Genomic DNA, 19,174 nt, shown 5'->3' with positions numbered 1-19,174 from the left:
CGAGACGTTCCGAGAATCGTGATTCCGAGGATATCGAGTGGCCCATAGACACTCCCAAAACTCGCCAATATATAAGCGTGAACCCCTTAGGGGTTCACGCAAAAATACTATAAAAATCATTAGCGATTGGCTTAAACTTATTGACCCTTTAAATAAACATATTTTAAAAGGTTACCAATTTAACAATGTATAATTAGATCTTTGAATATATTTTTAGTTTAGTTTTTATCGGTATAAATATTGTTATGACATGATGAATAGAACATTTGCACCGTTCCCTCTATGGGGAATTATGACGTCTATCTCCCACAAGGGATATCCGTTTGACTGTGCGGTATGTGTAAAAACATAGCCAATATAAAAATAAGGAGATGTGGTGTGATTGCCAATCATGCGAGACAGCTATCCATCAAAGTTCAAATGAAGTGGATGTAAGCAATTATAGTAAACCGTACAACAAACCGAAAAACCCATACCGTATATTTGGATCATGAAAAATATGAAACAATTCAATTGAGAAAATTACCAACCTAATTTATAACAATTTACGAAAAACAAATAGGACAGACATGAACCAACGACAACCACTGAACTACAGGCTCCTGACTTGGGACAAGCACATAAAGAATGTTGCGGGGTTAAACATGTTTGTGAGCGTTCAACCTCCCCTAACTTGGGACAGTGGTGTTATATACAGCACAACATACGAACAAACTATAAAAATCAGTTGAAAAGGGCTTTACTCATCAGATCGATACAAAGCAGAAAAAATAACTAACAAAAACACAGACCAGGCGTGGCAGGGTATTTATACATACCTAACACGAAAAAGGACACAAAGTACAGATTTGAGAGTACTCGCAGTTACTGACAGCTAGTTCAAAGCCAATAAAAACTTATTAAAACAATCATGTATCTAAGACTAAAATATCAAGTCCGGAGGGAATGAGGACAGAGTATCAATCCTGTACAAGCTTTAAGAAATGAGACCAAGATCATTTTCTTGCAGACTTAGATATGATTGAATTTTCTAGACAAATAGGTAAAAGAAATATTTATCAGACATATTCGAATTTTGAATGGAATAACACATTAATTGTAAATGTTTTAGACCAACATGCTCCGCATTAAAAAAATAATAGAAAAAAATGCAAACAACATGCATAAAATAACTTTCCACAAGACGGGACGAAAATGAATATTTTGTCCATCAAAATGCAGGACAATGCAGGAAATAGGTGTGTATACAAGTGTGAAAATAAATAAGCCGTACTAACAACAAGAGAAAATGTTGCTCTAAAACTGAAAGATGATTACTAATCAAACAGAAAAAAAGTGTTTTCGAGTTGGATCCAGTCTTAGCAATTGGGAAATCATTTACAAAAGTGTTCACCAATCGGACCTTTCCACATATCTGTATACGCCGTTCTCTATTCATGACAACAACATCTCTCTACTCCTCATTTGGATATAAACAGTAATTACTATACGTTTGAAAAAGACATTTTGGCTGTGAAAGACTGGGTTTCTTACCAACCAAATGAAAGCCAATCAAGAAAAATTTAAGCTTGGGCAAAAAAGGATTGACAAACCATATTACATTTGACCTAGCAGGTAACGAAATAAAATATGAAAAAGATGTCAAACTATAGGTATTACAATTGATTTTGAACTTAATTTCAACACGCATATCTCTAATATCTGCAAAAAGCATACAGAGAGATAAAATAAAAGAAGTTCAAAGACTCGGAAAATACATAAACAAACTGGGAAAACTAACAATCGGCCACTATTGGCAGCGAGGCAAGCACATTAAAATTGAAACAATACAAGAAAGTACACTTCTTTTTATTTACCAGAATAACAACAGCACAAGTGATAACTTATTTTTTAAATACGAAATTACGAAATGCTTTTCTGAAAGTAAGACGTCATAGAACGATGTCAATGGAGGTATTTAGAACAGCAAATAAGGAAATGCTTTATTTTGATGCTTTGAAGATATAGTAGTGCTGATTGTGTTAAGTTTACACCGTAATGCAATGCATGTATTTAATTTACTTTAGTGTTTTATGTTGGTGCTGGAATGCTTAATTATAATTTTTAGCTTAATTCGCACTACATGAGGGTCTGGAATGGTTGGGGTTTTGTGTATTATTGTGCATATTTGTCCATCTTTGCCTTGTCAGTCATGAAATACGGTAATTGTATGTTCCTGCATGTAATGCTTTATCATCAAAAGTATTGGGTTTGCATTTGTACGTCTTGTGTAGATCACAAGAAATCAGTATGTTAATGCGATGTGACATGTTGAAATAAATTTTCATTGACGATAAATCCGATGCATCGTGTAGGAAAAGTGCCACGCTCTCTGTACGTGAACGTTTTTTGTTTGCACTTTGAAGAACCTTCCTAGAATATTTTTTGTTAATTTGTTGTAGTGCTGAATATGTAACTGGATTTCAGCAAACAATGTTCAATAAAAAAAATAATGTTCTATAAATTGATTTTAAGTCAATCATCAGATCCAGTGGAATCGACCCTGTAAACAGAACAGCAGTACTATGATTAAACAGCTAAACAAATGTGAATAGCTGAACACACTCATAGGCCGCGGCGAAAGAGGTACGGTAAAACTGTTAACTTAAGGTATAATTTTGCCATGATCATGATTAGGTTAGGCGCAAATATACAAGGAGGCGTAAACCACAAGAAGCTACGATTTTATTAAAAATGGACAGTAAAATGAAATTAAAAAGATATTTTATAACGTTTCTTTCTCTCTTTTTCACGGCTCTATAAAAAATAGATGTGGAATGATTGCAATGACACAACTACCCACCAGATACCATAGTTCGAGGATGTACAACTATAAGTCGACATAAATGGCTTTCAACAATGAGCATTGTTTCTATGTATAAGAATTTGTTAGTGTTCAAAATGTGTAAATGCTCAAAATATTGGTATGACTATCGGTTTCTTTATAAAAATATATTTCCCAAGGCACTCGTGGATTATCAATGAAAAGAATGCTGAGCGGTCCTCAAAGAAAGAGTCATTTGTTGTTGTTTATTGATCCAGCGACAAATATTTCAGCGGCATATTCAGGCTGCCGGGAAAATACTTTTTACCCCCTTAAAGAGTCATTTTCCCGCGAATGAGAATCAAATTTTTGAACTCGGAAACATTGTGACAATGTTGCAGTTTTGTCTCATGAATATACCGATGGGAAGAATAGTCGCGGCCAGTGTGTCATAGATATGTCCCTTCTGGGAATAGTATACTAAAGTCAATATGATTCAAGCGATATTTCGCCTTAAATTGATATGATGATGAAATATTTGCCACTGGACGTTTAACAATCAACAATCCGTAAATCCCAGGTCCCATCAGTCAGTTTTTATCAAGCTACAGTGTGCTGGGATTCGGGGGAGGGGGGACCGGTCAGTGCGTCACTCTGTCCCGTCTGGGTATACGGTATCCTAAAGTCAATATACCGTTGTAAAAAATATAATGTTTTTGGCATAAACACGTCCAAATATTTTTTATATGTTCAGCCGTTCAAGTGAATTACGCATCCCTTTTCAAAAATCCTGGATCCGCCCCCTAGCTGAGTCATTACATTCTGAGTGACGAAATGTGAATTAGTGCCCCATAGCATTATCTCTATTTTGTAACCATGGAATTTTGAGACTGTACAAATGTAGAGGAACCATATTTAGACGAATTTCCCCTATTCAGTGCTTGTACTCCTCCCTCCACCATTGGACATCTAACCATATTTATAGTTATGTGTTATCGTACTAGATCGGGTACGTGCTCTCTCTATAATAAATCTACTGAATAAAAATTATCAGAATAAATGCAGTTGATGGTGTGTTTTTAGTCCTTTGATTATTTTGTTCTGTATTTTTAAAATTATTGTAAAAATTTGATGTCTCAGGCCTTATCCTGTGACTTTGGATCCTAAACACACAATTTACTGTTCCTAATCACTATATATATAAATCCTGGTCCTAATTATGAAAACGCATTCTGTACAATTTCTTTCCGACATCGAGTGAAATTTACGATTTCATTACTGGTTTCCGGTGGGACAACTATCCGTTAGCTCAACACTATGCAAATATTTATTTTATGAAAGCCAGTTGAAAGTGCAGCATGTAAATATTTTGTTTTAAAACTTGAATTTATTCTGGTGAATATTCTCACGTTAGTGCAATAACTTGATCAAATTAATCTTTTTAACGGGGTTATGACAATTTTTTTCTCTCGGGTGGACTGTATCATGATTTGGATTTTTCAAATCTTTTTTTTCAGATTTGGTCGTCCCATAATTAAATAACGACAGGGACTTGACCAGTGTTCCAGCTAGGATTTCAAATGGGCAGGGAGCCAATCATGAAAAGGGCACTTAAGCACGATGATTGATATTTCAAAAAGGGCATGTCAAGCATTGTCATATGTAAACTGCAGGGGTTTCAGCTAGGCAGTTTTGAGGGGGTTTAGTCACTTTTACGCTAGATGAAAATCAACCTTATTTTGGGTAACAGTAAGGGACCAAGGACTTATATTACTAGCTATACATATTCCTTAGTCCTTCAAGGACAATGATCTTTGAAGGCCTTAGTCATGCTACAAATGTAGGCAGTCATGGTATGATTTTACTGGTGTGATGCTTAACTTATAAGGATCTGGAAATTTAGTTCACAATTTCTGTTATTTTGAGGGGACATCCTGATCGACCAAAGTTGGGTTCTATTTTTTTAAAGCAAGGAATCACAGCATAAATGAAATTGTAACGACTATTTCACTGCGTAATCAATATCCCTGTAAAAAAGTTTTAAAATCGATTTTTGGAATCCATTTGTATGAGCTTGGAATGATTAAAAAGACTGTCTTTTATCAAAGGAGATCATGTTTACTTTCGATTTTTAAATGAAATGAAAACAGGAAGTGACTAGAGTTTAATAAATTTAGAATGAATCCGGATTCATCTTCGGAGTGGTTTGTGTTTAATGTTAAGGCAAGAAATTATCATTTTTAAAAATTCAGTTGCTCAGTAAAAAATATATTTGTCTCTCCGGTTAATTTGATACTTAATTTACAATTAAGTGTCCATTAAATTTATAAAGAAACGTTCAAGCATGCACGGTTCATGATATTAAAAGAAAGCACATGTTTGAATCGTGAAAATATTTTTGATCGTTTTAAAAAAAGTTTTATCTTTATAATCGAAATTGTCAAAAGATTTCAATGGAAAGTTTTATAAAATGTGACGAAAACACGTTCAAGTGACTAAACTACGTCAACCAAGCTGGAATAAGTAATCGTTTGAGAAATTTTGGAAATTAAATGAACACTGTCCGGTCGAAACTACAAAAACGTCTATTATAAACGAACTGCAAATGGTGGTCTTTTGAGAAATATTGAAATTGAAATGCTGACTGACCGAATTTAATGGGAAAAATAATTACAATGGTCAATTATGAGGTTTAATTAACCGATTAATGACCCATCCGATGGCAATAAGCGGATTATCTGTAATCACAACTTATTACACCTGCTGTAAATGTTAATTAGCTGAGGGTCATAAACTTGTCATAAATATGAAGACAGATAGAAAGATAGTATTTTCATCAAAATATTACAACAATAAAGGCATGGACTTGTGAAAAAGGGCAGGGTGTCATAAAAAAGGCACAGGGCGGCACTCGGGAAAGGGTGGGCGGACAGCCCTGTGAAAACTAAGCTGGAACACAGTTGACTTCACTAAAATATAGCCCGTTAATAGAAGTATTTACACTTGTTATGTAAAAGTGTCTGCCATTACCACAGGCACTTGTATCTATCCTTGGGAAGATCCACTATTAAACATATCCTAAATATACGTTGAGAGTGGATCTTCCCATGGGTAGTCCAAAATAATTATGACGTCTTGAAAGGCTATTTTATTTTTTTGCTTTGACGCCTTCCTGTCATAATTATCATGATTATTTGGACTACCCGTGCTGGAATTCCAGACAATTTTTTTTATTCTCAAACCCTTTGGAAGACGCTGGATTTCCAGATCTTTTTAGTTAACTTATGAGACAAAAATTTGGTTAAACAAATACTGTAAAAGCAGAAATTTTCGTGGAGGATTTAATTTCGTTTATTTCATGGAAAGAATATATCCACGAAATTAAAACCCCTACCAAAATTATCCTACATATAATATCACTTCCATTTAATGGAAACCACGAAATTAAATCCCCATGAAATTTTATATAGAGACAAAACCACGAAATTTTAAACCCACGAAAATTAATGTTTCTACAGTAGGTGGAAATCCAGTAACTTTTGCAAAATATGTAAAAAAAATTCTTATGAAAAAAAATTTGACTTTGCATGTCTTCCATAGCATGCATAGTGGGGGTTAAAAAATTTCTGGTATAGCCCTATATCATGTATATATATTGATTGGACTTGACACTCGACAATCGTATAGATTACCTTGTCACGTCAGTTCTAATAACCGATATTGTATGGAAACGGAGATGTGTCAAATTACATACTCGCTATTATTGGCGATATATGGCTCTACAGTACCCAATTGAAACAGTTTTAATATAATGATTGGAAATTTTTTTTATATTTTTAACACTTACATGACTTATGTAAACATGGTAAAGATATTTAATTAATTCCAAAATGATAAATTAACAATTATACAGAAACTAAAGCTGTTTTTAAAAGAGAAAACGGCAATTGCGATTATAACTTTCTTTCATTTTCTTATTTTCATGATTATGAAACAATAAAAAATGAACTTTCACCAAAAAAGTGCTCAAATGTGGTTGTTTATTTTATTAGAGAAAGCGGCAATTTTCTTTGTTTGTTTATACATGTTATATGTTCTTATTATCAACTGAGACATACAATAAAAAAAAAAAAAATTAGAAAATATATAACATCACCTTACATGTATGTGACTTTCTGTCCAGCAATTTGTGTTTTTTTTGTTGTTGCAAGAAATCTTTTCTTCTGTAAAATTGATGACGTTCATTGAGGAAAAACAATAAATTTTAACTTCGTCGCTTTATTTTAGTTATGTAAGAATATATTTCCTTTCAGAAGACTCAGTGTTTTCCCTAGGCTATTCAATCATTGCAGTACCACTAAGCATAAATTTGGACCGCCATGCTTTCATCATTGCCGCAATGCATCCCGCTATGTGTGAAAATTATAACTTTGTAAAATATTTATTATCAATATTTTGAAAGTGAAGTGACAGGTGACAACACTCCACAGGTGTTTTAAATTCATCTGACTGATAATTGGATGCATCACGTCGCGCGTGTTTGGATTAGTTATTAGTTGGTTATACATCGAGACTTCGGTTTTAACTGATAAATAAATAGTCAGATTAATCTCCAATGCATATCTTTCTGTGCTAAATAAAAAGTTTAACCTTTTCCAGTATAAATTTCGAATCACCTTTAAAACGGGTGTTTGACATCATTATTTTACTGTGATCTTTAAAAAGTAGAAATTTAAAATTTGGTATACTAGTAGTCTCTGGTATTATAAAATAAAACTAATGTAATTTCACAGAGAATGGACAAAACTTTTTTTAATAAAGTTTCGCAGTTATCATGGTTATTTCATCAGCTATATGTACCCATCGATGAATTATTTTTTAATTGGTCACGACAATCAGTTATTTTTAGATTAGTCGCGGTTGATTGCTTATATAAAGAATACACATTACCTCTACCAGGCCGAGAAAAAGACGTGTCTTATGAAATATTTAAAAGATTTGATAGAAAAACTTTTAAAACATACGTAGTTATTTACGGAAATATTGTTTTTGATAAACTTGTGTTGTTCTATTTTTATTTCAATGGGTCACAAGCTGAAGTGTAGCGGATTCATTTCCCATTTTTATACAAGTGGGTCTAAATTTCTTTCACTTCGGCAAGATAGGATTTTTACAATTATGAAGCATTATAAATAAATAGGACAGGGATATATTTAAAAAAAATAGTTAATTGTCATGAAATAAAATGTCAGCTTAGCTTCCAAACAGGTAATTACAAAATATGTCATCCGAAAATCTGTATGTCAGGTATTCTTCATTGACGACTTCTGTGATCTTCTGTAATTAACGCAAATAAACTTTTTTTTTATTGTTTCCTGTAAAATCTCTGTGAAGCAATGATGACATTCAAAGTTTTATTTAACAACTTGCTGTTGATGCTGAAACCATTCTATCAGCAAAATTTGAAGAAGTTGAACAATCATCATTTTAACAACCATGTCCAAGCAACCATCAAAGAAACGTCGCCTCACTGGCCTAACTTTTTTAACAAGAGTCAGACAGATGAAATTTTTCATGTTTAAACCATGTAAACAGAGTTAAAACTGATGCATGATTGTTTATTATTAATTGTTTTATGCTTTTAACTAGCTGTCAGTAATTGCGAGTACTCTCAAATCGTACTTTCTTGTTTATTTGACCTGTTGATACTAATTGTAATGCTTTTTTGTTATTTAATGTTATTCAGGGTAATATCTGGTCTATGTACCAGCTTTGATAAGTGTTTGGTATTACCATAAATTTTCACTTTGAACTATGAACATCAAAATTATTTATTTTGTAAAAATATTTCCTTTCTCTATTTGAACTGTACATGCACGTATACCTAACACCAAAATTATTTTCATTTACCTGTGTTTAAAGTAATTGCAAATGGCTGATATTTTTGTTCGAGCATATTGTTTTTCTTAAATTGTTTAACATTTCATAGTGGTATAACAAGTTACTTTTATTATTCTTCCCTTAGTTTATTTATTTTGTATTTACATTGTATCATAGGTCAATTTTATTTGTTCAGTGTATGTTCACTGGTGTTAATATGTCCTTTGATTGAGTTAAGCTATTTCACTTGATATTTTATAGTGTGTCTTTCTATGTTGTGATGTTACACTATTGTTTCAGAAAAAAGGTGAAGGTTTGGTACCATTAAAACGTTTAAACCTGCTGCAGTTGTTTGCACCTGTCCTAAGTCAGGAATCTGATGTTCAGTAGTTGTCGTTTGTTGATGTGGTTCATAAGTGTTTCTCGTTTCTTGTTTTTTATATAGATTAGACCGTTGGTTTTCCCGTTTGAATGGTTTTACACTAGAAAATTTTGGGGGCCTTTTTTAGCTTGCTGTTCAGTGTGAGCCAAGGCTCCGTGTTGAAGACCGTACTTTGACCTATAATGGTTTACTTTTATAAATTTTGACTTGGATGGAGAGTTGTCTCATTGGCACTCATACCACATCTTCTTATATCTATTAAAACACCTTTGAGAAACAGACTATTCCAAAAAGTGCTGAATTGCTTAATGCATATAGCCAAAGGAGGAAGATTTTGATTTTGAAAAATGTGTGGTGACCTTTGGAAAGTTGAAACAGAGGAAGATGTCAACAAAATAATGTGTACATGACATTGATTTGTAAATAACTATCAGTCAGGGGACGAAGTGAAATAAGTGATTTTTAAATCACTTATTTAACATGTTTAAGTAGCAAATTCGAAGTTTTGTCACAAACTGTGATTTTGTAGTTTTACCAAAATTTTAAACACATAGGTTTAGATAATATCTTTTCATTAGTAAAATTGAAAAAAATGAACTTTTTGCATTCCTTTAAGCAGCAAGGTTTATGCCCTTGATGCAATCATTTAGCTGCAAATTCTATTTTAGTTGAAAAATGATATAAAAATTAGTGGGGGTTATTAAAATAGTGATACTTAAAGAAGTGATTTTTTGGAAGGAAATTGAGGTATGATACTTAAACAAGTGATTTTTATGTCATTATCCTACATTTAGTACAAGGTCATCACCTGACATGACCCAGTCATCCTATCAACACAGATGTTGGTTCTGATAATTTTAGCAACATAATTAGTCCCTGGTTCATTAGTATTCTATATTTAAAGCTACAATAAAATTAAATCACTTAGTATAGTGATTAATTTGTACTACTTAAATAGGTGATTATTAAAGAACAACAACTCTTACTTCCAACCTTTATGGACATAATGTTACTTGAATCAGTGATTTAGAAAATCACTCATTTAAGTAAATCCCCTTGCTAACTATTGCAGACTGGATTATTTATATTATTGTTTATAAGGTCTTTCATTAATTCCTCTCATCTGTGATAAATACTTTAAAGTTCCATGACTTATATGAATTGCTGTACCTATAATAAAACAGTTAGATTGGTATATGGCTTTAAACATATAAATTATGTAGTGTAACTAATTCTGAAAAAGAAGCGTTGCACACCGCGTTGCAAATTCACCATGGACCCACCATGCATGAAAAATTTTCTAGGGAAGACACTGGAAGTGTGCCTAAATGCAAGGGGATAATAAATAAAAATGATGGCCATAAATCAGTGACCATTTCACAATGCTTTAATCACTTCATAACCTGAACATCTCTCTTTTGTGTGTATGACCAGGCTGGATTGCATATCAATTGGCGGGGGTACTAGATGACATTCTGCGGCCCAGCTCTTATCATATTATTTGGTAGGGGAACTAACTCAGAGCTTTGGCATGTTTGGGTTGCTAGAGCATTAGGTCCAGCTTCCTTTGGCAATACGGTTAATAGTGAATAAAACACTAAGTTGGATGTTCACCAACATATTCATTATTAACTTAATAAATATTTCATACATATTTACATAGCATGTATTTGACTTGAACAACTCTAAGTCACCATATTTTGATACAACCCTTAATCACGTAAACTTCACATCTGAAGAGTTCATTGTAAAAAACAATACCTTTTTGGAATACCACTTTTTTAGAGCTATCTTATCAATCTCAGCCCCTGAACTGCCCTTTTAAAAACAATCTTTCATTTTATATTCTTAACAATCTAACCAATCCAAATGCATAACTCCCAAAAAGGGGAGCGTTATTCTATTAATTTCACTTATTGAACTATGTTCCCTTAGATACCTTTTTGCTCACCTGGTCCGAAGGGCCAAGTGAGCTTTTCTCATCACTTGGCGTCTGTCATCCGTCGTCCATCATCATCATCGTCCCTAGTTGTTAGCTTTTTACAAAAATCTTCTCCTCTGAAACCACTGGGCCAAATTTAACCAAAATTGGCCACAATCATCATTAGGGTATCTAGTTTAAAAAATGTGTCCGATGACCCTGCCAACCAACCGAGATGGCCGCCATGGCTAAAAATAGAACATAGGGGTAAAATATAGATTTTGGCTTATATCTCTGAAACCAAAGCATTTAGAGTAAAGCTGACATAGGGTAAAACTGATTATCAGGTCAAGATCTATCTGCCCTGAAATTTTCAGACAAATCTGACAACCTATTGTTGGGTTGCTGCCCCTGAATTGGTAATTTTAAGGAAATTTTGCAGTTTTTGGTTATTATCTTGAATATTATTAGTCCCCTACAGACGAAGTGGAAGGGGACTTTAGGTTTGCACTCTGTCCGTCTGTCTGTCCGTCAATCTGTCCATCCTTCAGTCCGGCAAATCAGTTTTCCAGACTTTTTTTCTTCATGCTTGAAGATATTGATTTGATATTTGGTGTATTGTTTTATCATGACAAGTTACAGGTCAAGTTTGATTTTCACGATTTTAGCTTTTCTCCTTGTTCAGTTAAAGCCCTTTCCCTAGAATTAAATTTTTGATGAAATACTTATTAATTACTAGATTTCTGTTCAAAGGGAATTAACTCATTTTTTAACTTTTTCCTAGAATTAAATTTTTGATAAAATACTTATTAATTACTAGATTTCTGTTCAAAGGGAAATAACTCTTCTTTTGAGCTCACCTGACCCGAAGGCCATGTCGTCGTCGTCGTCGTTAGCTTTTTACAAAAATCTTCTCCTCTGAAACCACTGGGCCAAATTTAACCAAACTTGGCCACAATCATCATTAGGGTATCTAGTTTAAAAAATGTGTCCGATGACCCCGCCAACCAACCAAGATGGCCGCCATGGCTAAATATAGAACATAGGGGTAAAATGTAGATTTTGGCTTATATCTCTGAAACCAAAGCATTTAGAGGAAATCTGACATAGGGTAAAACTGATTATCAGATCAAGATCTTTCTGCCCTGAAATTTTCAGACAAATCTGACAACCTGTTGTTGGGTTGCTGCCCCTGAATTGGTAATTTTAAGGAAATTTTGCAGTTTTTGGTTATTATCTTGAATATTATTATAGATAGAGATAAACTGTAAGCAGCAATAATGTTCAGCAAAGTAAGATCTACAAATAAGTTGTCATGACCAAAATTGTCAGTCGACCCCTTTAGGAGTTATTACCCTTAATAATCAATTTTTAACAATTTTTCGTAAATTTTTGTAATCTTTTGCAAAAATCTTCTCTGAAACTACTGATACAAATTTAACCATACTTGGCCATAATCATTATTAGGGTATCTAGTTTAAAAAATTTGTCCGATGACCCCGCCAACCAACCAAGATGGCCGCCATGGCTAAAAATAGAACATAGGGGTAAAATGCAGTTTTTGGTTTATATCTCTGAAACTAAAGCATTTAGAGCAAATCTGACAGGTGGCAAAAATGTTCATCAGATTTAGAATTATCTGCCCTGAAATTTTCACACAAATCTGACGACCCTTTGTATGGTTGCTGCCCCTGAGTTAGTAATTTTACAAAAATTTTGCAGTTTTTTGTTATTATCTTGGATATCATTATAATATCTAATATCTAATATCTAATACTATTAATTATAATTTTAACCTTATTTTACATGATTTCCAAAGCATCAGTAAATACAGGTGAGCGACACAGGCTCTTGAGAGCCTCTAGTTTTTTTTAAGATTTGTAAAAGACATTGTATTAAGATAAATGACATTTTGGATTTTTTCCTTTTCTTCAGTAAATTGTTTGAAGAATTTAGTGGTAGGTTTGCTCCATTACAATGAATTTTTAACCGGTAGGGGACTATGTATTGCCATGCAATACTCACAGAATGCTTGTTATAGATAGAGATAAACTGTAAACAGCAATAATGTTCAGCAAAGTAAGATCTACTAACAAGTCGTCATGACCAAAATTGTCAGTCGACCCCTTTAGGAGTTATTGCCCTTTATAGTCAATTTTTAACAATTTTTCGTAAATTTTTGTAATCTTTTACAAAAAATTTTTTCTTTGGAACTACTGAGACAAATTTAACCATACTTGGCCATAATCATTATTAGGGTATGTAGTTTGAAAAATTTGTCCGATGACCCAGCCTTCTAACCATCATGGCCGACTTGGTTAAAAATGGAACATAGGGGTAAAATTCAGTTTTTGGTTTATATCTCTGAAACTAAAGCATTTAGAGCAAATCTGACAGGTGGTAAAAATATTCATCAGATTTAGATTTATCTGCCCTGAAATTTTCAGACGAATCAGACAACCTGTTGTTGGGTTGCTGCCCCTGAGTTAGTAATTTTACAAAAAGTTTGCAGTTTTTTGTTATTAATATTATCTTAGATATCATTATAATATCTAAAATAACATTGTCTAATACTATTAATTATGATTTTAACCTTATTTTACATGATTTCCAAAGCATCAGTAAATACAGGTGAGCAACATTGGAAATTTAGCATTATAAACTTAGGAAAATACAGATTTATTAAACACAATCATATAAAATTATTGCCAATGAAAAATACATCATTTTCATTGGTGATATGTGTCATTCTTAGTAACAAATTATATTTTGTTTCGTTTATTACTTAACAATAAAACGTTTTTGACGATTGTTTAAAATTATTCCGTAAATTTACATAGGCGTTGACATCTTTCACTCCAAAATCCTCGCAAGTCTCGTAAAATCTCATGCAGTCTGGTATTTAGGTCATATTATAAGGAAAACCTATGAGATTCTAATCCCTTTAGTCTAACATGTATAATAGTCCCAGCTAATGTTCAGAGACAGATTTAGGGTTATTCAGAGAAAATTCAGCTAAATAACCACAAGGTTAAACTCGTCTATCCTCTATGTGCATTTAAATTAAATGTACAACACTACTATCCAAAACAGGGTCTGGATATTATGGTCATGCAATTGCATTTTTTTTTTAAATGTGTGTAGATGATTATTGAGCAATATACCCAGAGTTTAAGATACATGTAGGATTCTGTGGGCTATAGTCACTTTTGTTTAATACAAAACTGACCTTTTTTGGGTACGGTAACAGGCTTAAACATTATAAGTCTGGGGCAATTGTTACATGTACATGGGCTTTAATACATCCTAAAAACATGTCTTTCATTTTCTTTTTAATCATTTCAGTAGTATACAAATAAGTTAAACAATAAAGATTAAAACAAAACAAACTGTTATGTTAATAAAGATGCATATCATATTTAAAAGTAACAAATGGAAAAATTGCTGAATTTTTTGTTTCCGTTCTCTTACTTATAAACATGATAAAGCTTGCCTCAACTAAATGTTTATTACCACCAAACACAGAATTAAGTTCAAATTTGGGTGGCGTCACTTTCGCTGTTCTTGAGTTACCATGATTACTGTTTGTTATTGAACAATGAGAGCACTCAAACCCCTGAGCAATCTCTTATTGACAACACAGAAATAAATGGCATTAAGTTGAAGAAAAAAAAATGTCAATATGTTTGAATTATTACATTGACTCTTGCATAATTACAAGGGGGCATCTGTGTCCCATGGACACATTCTTCTTTTTTTTTGTTAAAAGGCAAATAAATGCCTATCCATGGTTCAAAGAAAGAGGGGAATTGTCTTTATTTGTAAAAATAGTCAAGAGTGTAACAAATTATTTTTGATGATTTTATGTCAAAAACTGATATATTTTTAATTTGATAATCATAGAGAGGCCTATGACCTCAATCCCCCCTAGTTACCTTCTTGCTAATTTTGGTGAAGCCGAAACACAAACTGGTATTTTGCTAAAGCTATTGCATTGCTATAGCCCTTGATTTGTCAAAAATAAATAACTTTGTTCAGAATGGTATTAAATAAAATATGAATGATTAATCTTGTTTAGAATGGTTAACATGGTTAATGACCAAATGAATAGATATAAATGTTCAAACTGAGTTTTATTTCAGGAAATAATTTGATTTATTCTTTAATTCTTATTTTAGATTTATATTTCCTGTCTTGAAATGTTTAGTAAATATGCACCTAGACTGAGATGTAGATGTAACTTACTAAATAAATCTGTATCTATAAGATGCTTGAGTGACAAAAGTTCTGATAATAATCCAGAGAAAGAAAACAAAGTTGTAGCTGAGAAAGAGTACAAAACACCTAGTGCTGGAAGTTACCACTCCCCGTGGATTATATTAAAAGAAGAGGTGAAGAGCATCACTGGAGCTTTCACTACAGGTCATGTGACTCCTGCAAGGAACATAATTCCTCGAGAAGCAGATATATTAGTCATAGGTGGAGGACTGGTTGGAAATTCAGTGGCATACTGGTTAAAGAAAAGAAATCCGAAAGGTGTCAATGTTACAATAGTGGAAAGAGATTATGGTGTAAGTGAAAGCTTATACTTAAGCAAAATATATATAAATATTTGTTTCCTGCCACCTGGCTGAAAAAAAGGTAGGCTAAGGTAGATGACATGATTTTATAATTAAAAATATTTTAGATAGACTATATACATGATAGACATGATATAGGGAGATATTCCTGACTTTTGATAATGCTTGACCAAAATACTAAAAAATGTGTTAGGGTTTAAATAATCATGGTAATTGTCTCAATTTTCGAGCCTCCTCATGGGGTTTTTATACGCCCTTTTACGGGACGTATTATGGTATACCGTTGTCCGCCTGTCCGTCCGTCGTCAACATGTCGGACATTAACTCAAAAATGCTTCAACCAATTTGCATAAAACTTTGGTGAATTGTTCATATCTATTGATGTGAGCTCCCTTTCGTTTTTTATAAAATTTAGATTTTACGTTTCTGAGTTATGGGGTTTTATTCATTAAAAAAGAGGGGATTTCCAGTTTTCGGACAATAACTCAAAAATGCTTTCACCAATTTGCAAGAAACATTGGTCAGTTGTTTATATCTATTGATATGAGCTCCCTTTTGATTTTTATAAATTTTAGATTTTATGTTTCCGAGTTATGGAGTTTTATTCATTAAAAAAAAGGGTGAATTTTCCAGTTTTTGGACAATAACTCAAAAATGCTTACAGCAGTTCTCATGAAACTTTTGAGAATTGTTTATATCTATTGATGTAAGCTCCCTATCAATTTTTATAAATTTTAGATTTTACACTTCCGAGTTATGGGATTTTATTCATAAAAAAGGGGTGATTTTCTAGTTTTCGGACAATACCTTTAAAGTGCTTTAAGCAGTTTTCATTAAACTTTGGTGACTGGTTTATATCAATTAAGATAACCTCCCTTTAGTTTTTCACAAATTTCTGATATGACATTGAGAAGTTATTGAACTTTATTCGTAAAAAATGTGACGGGCGAATCATGCGCTCATGGTGCAGCTGTTTATTGATTATGTGATTACTTGGCCGTTTTTATAGTGATTATTTGATTACCAGACCAAATATTTCATGATTATTTGATTATTTGATAATCTAGGACTGTATTTTTGATTATTTTATTATCTTGTTTAAAAAAATAATTAATGATTATGTGATTATATTGGCAAAAAATTTGTGATTATGTGATTACTTAGACACCCCCATGAGCGGCCTCATTTTCACAATACCTTTGCTTCAACATTCTTGAAATAAAATGTTTCAATATTCTGTTCCTTTTTTTCAGTACACAAGAGCTTCCAGTATGTTGTCAGCAGGGGGAATACGTCATCAATTTAGTCTTCAAGAGAACATTCAGATGTCTATGTTCACAACAGATTTCATCAGGAACATCAGGGAACATCTCAGTGTATTAGGTATATAAAATAAGGTTATTGCACTGATGTTGATGAACATTATGGAACATCTCATTGTATTATGTAACAATATATAAGGTTCTGTCACTGAAATTGATAAATATCAGGTAACATCTCAGTGTATTCAATAAAATGTAAGGTTATATCCCTTTGCCACATGAATGACATGCACTGTAGGGGAAATAGTAAAAGTCTTCTCCCTTCTGTCCAAAACGCATCAATACTCAGACACAATTTGTCCAAAAGCTTTAATACTTTGTAAAGCTTTTTGTCTGTGTATTCTTTTGACCATGTTTACCAACTATACCTTTATTTTGAATTGACAAATTTTACTTTGACCATTGTTTTACTCTTGTAAGACAATATGCATCAATTAACAAAATTAATATGTAGTAAGCCTTAAAACTCATCTACAGACATTTAATGATATTTTAATTTAAACCTTTTAAAATGTACTTATATTTTCATTTAACAATTTTTGTAGGAGTTATGGTACTTTGACCAGTTTTTTAATAGTATAACACAATGACACTGTTGACTCAATTCAGTAAAACCCTTAGACAGAAGCTTTTCATACTTGGTAGGATTGTGTGTCATTTTTTGTAGATGGTTTGACGGAACTATGTCCATTTGTAACACAATGACACTTTGCTTTGTGAAAGCACCTCCACTTATCTATAAAGTATTTTTGCAAGAAATCTTTCATACTTGGTAGGTTTGTTTGCCATCATCTGCAGTTGACTTTACTGTCATTTCTTGTTCATGTTGTTGGAGTCATTGGGTTGATATTAAATTAGATACGTTAAACTAATATAACCTTTATTATTTTTTAGTTATTTGAACTTAAATGTTAGTTTTTGTTTAGATTGTGACAGTTTGAAAATTATTGCTTCAAAAAGTGATTTTTTTTTATTCTGAAGGAAATGAAGCTAGGCATAGATCTATATATCAAATCAAATACCTGTCAGCCTATATCAGCAATTTGAAGCATATGCTTCAAACAGATTATCAAATGATCAATACAAAATATATGAAACTTTTTGTTTTTGTTTCTTGACAACAACTTTCAAATGCGTTTCTCGCTGCATTGAAGACCCATTTGTGGCCTTTGGCTGTTGTCTGCTCTGTGGTCGGGTTGTCTTTGACACATTCCCCATTTCCATTCTCAATTTTACAATTCCTGCACAGCACATTGTTGAATGTCAAGGGAAAGTAATTAACTGAAACCTGGTGATACATGTATTCACGTTGCTCCTACATATGACAATCTACATGTAAAATACAAAATGTTAATTATGACATTAAGATAAATAATCTTTAATCATATATACAAGATATGAACATTTGTACTTTTTGTCTCGTTAATAAGCAAGACCTGTTTCAAGCTGCTGTTTCTGGCATTGGTGGTGGCGGCATCAACAATTTGTTTAAGTTTGTGATTAGGTTAGATTAAGGAGAATCACTAAGGGTAAATCAATGATATTTGGTATGCAGTTGTTTTAGTATTGACACATCTGACTTCCATTGAGATTATTTGGCTTGATTATTTTGCATATTTTACATGTAAAAGTATTGGTCTTTGATTTCAACATTTGCATTTTACTATCAAAAATAAATACAGACAAGACACATCTCTGTGTCAACATTTTATTATGATAAAACAATTATTGCTAGCAGTAAATACTACTTTTTTTAGTATTTTCTGAAAGCAAATGAGATTAAAAAAAAATTCTGTTTTATTTTATTTATTTATTTTACTTGAAAGTGTTGTTTGTGATTTAGTTTTAGATTTTTTTTTAAAATCCAATAGCATACCAAAAAATAGAAATTTGGTATGATACCTTTAACTAGATTTTGCTGGTGTTCTGATAGCAGTAAATCATCAAGGTTATTTGTTCATAGATTTTGTTTTCTATTCTAGACCATGAACCTCCTGATGTCCAGTTTCATCACCAGGGTTATATGTTCCTTGCTAATAAAGAACAAGCAGAAAATCTGGAAACATGTGTCAAATTACAGAGGTAAATGGTCTATTATTTTTTCACTTACATTTATCAAAGTTTTATCATGTTTATCATGTTTATAGCATGTATAGGTTTATATATATGTCTCTAATCTGAAACTTGTGATACTTCAGGATTAACACCAACAATGCAGGCCCAGTCAGAAAGAACATACCAGAAACTAGTACATATTCAAGACAAATAGTACCTATACATAGGTGT

At 32.5% G+C, this 19,174-nt stretch overlaps 1 protein-coding gene across 2 annotated transcripts in view; it reads left to right on the top strand.

The window, feature by feature from the left end:
• The first annotated feature begins 4,097 nt into the window (after nucleotides 1-4,097).
• LOC127730276 (FAD-dependent oxidoreductase domain-containing protein 1-like) overlaps nucleotides 4,098-19,174 on the top strand; it is a 37,680-nt gene continuing 22,603 nt past the window's right edge. For both annotated transcript variants that reach the window (XM_052238582.1, XM_052238581.1), the window contains exons 1-4: nucleotides 4,098-4,163; nucleotides 15,165-15,557; nucleotides 16,820-16,949; nucleotides 18,871-18,970. In XM_052238582.1, the coding sequence (XP_052094542.1) occupies nucleotides 15,186-15,557; nucleotides 16,820-16,949; nucleotides 18,871-18,970 (602 nt within the window). In that variant the 5' untranslated portion in view covers nucleotides 4,098-4,163; nucleotides 15,165-15,185. The remainder of the gene's footprint in view (nucleotides 4,164-15,164; nucleotides 15,558-16,819; nucleotides 16,950-18,870; nucleotides 18,971-19,174) is intronic.

This window comes from Mytilus californianus, unplaced genomic scaffold, assembly GCF_021869535.1.
Source record: "Mytilus californianus isolate M0D057914Y unplaced genomic scaffold, xbMytCali1.0.p SCAF_2, whole genome shotgun sequence".
NCBI lineage: Eukaryota > Metazoa > Mollusca > Bivalvia > Mytilida > Mytilidae > Mytilus > Mytilus californianus.
The sequence above is the reverse complement of the archived record's forward strand: the minus strand, read 5'-3'. Positions and strand labels throughout refer to the sequence as shown.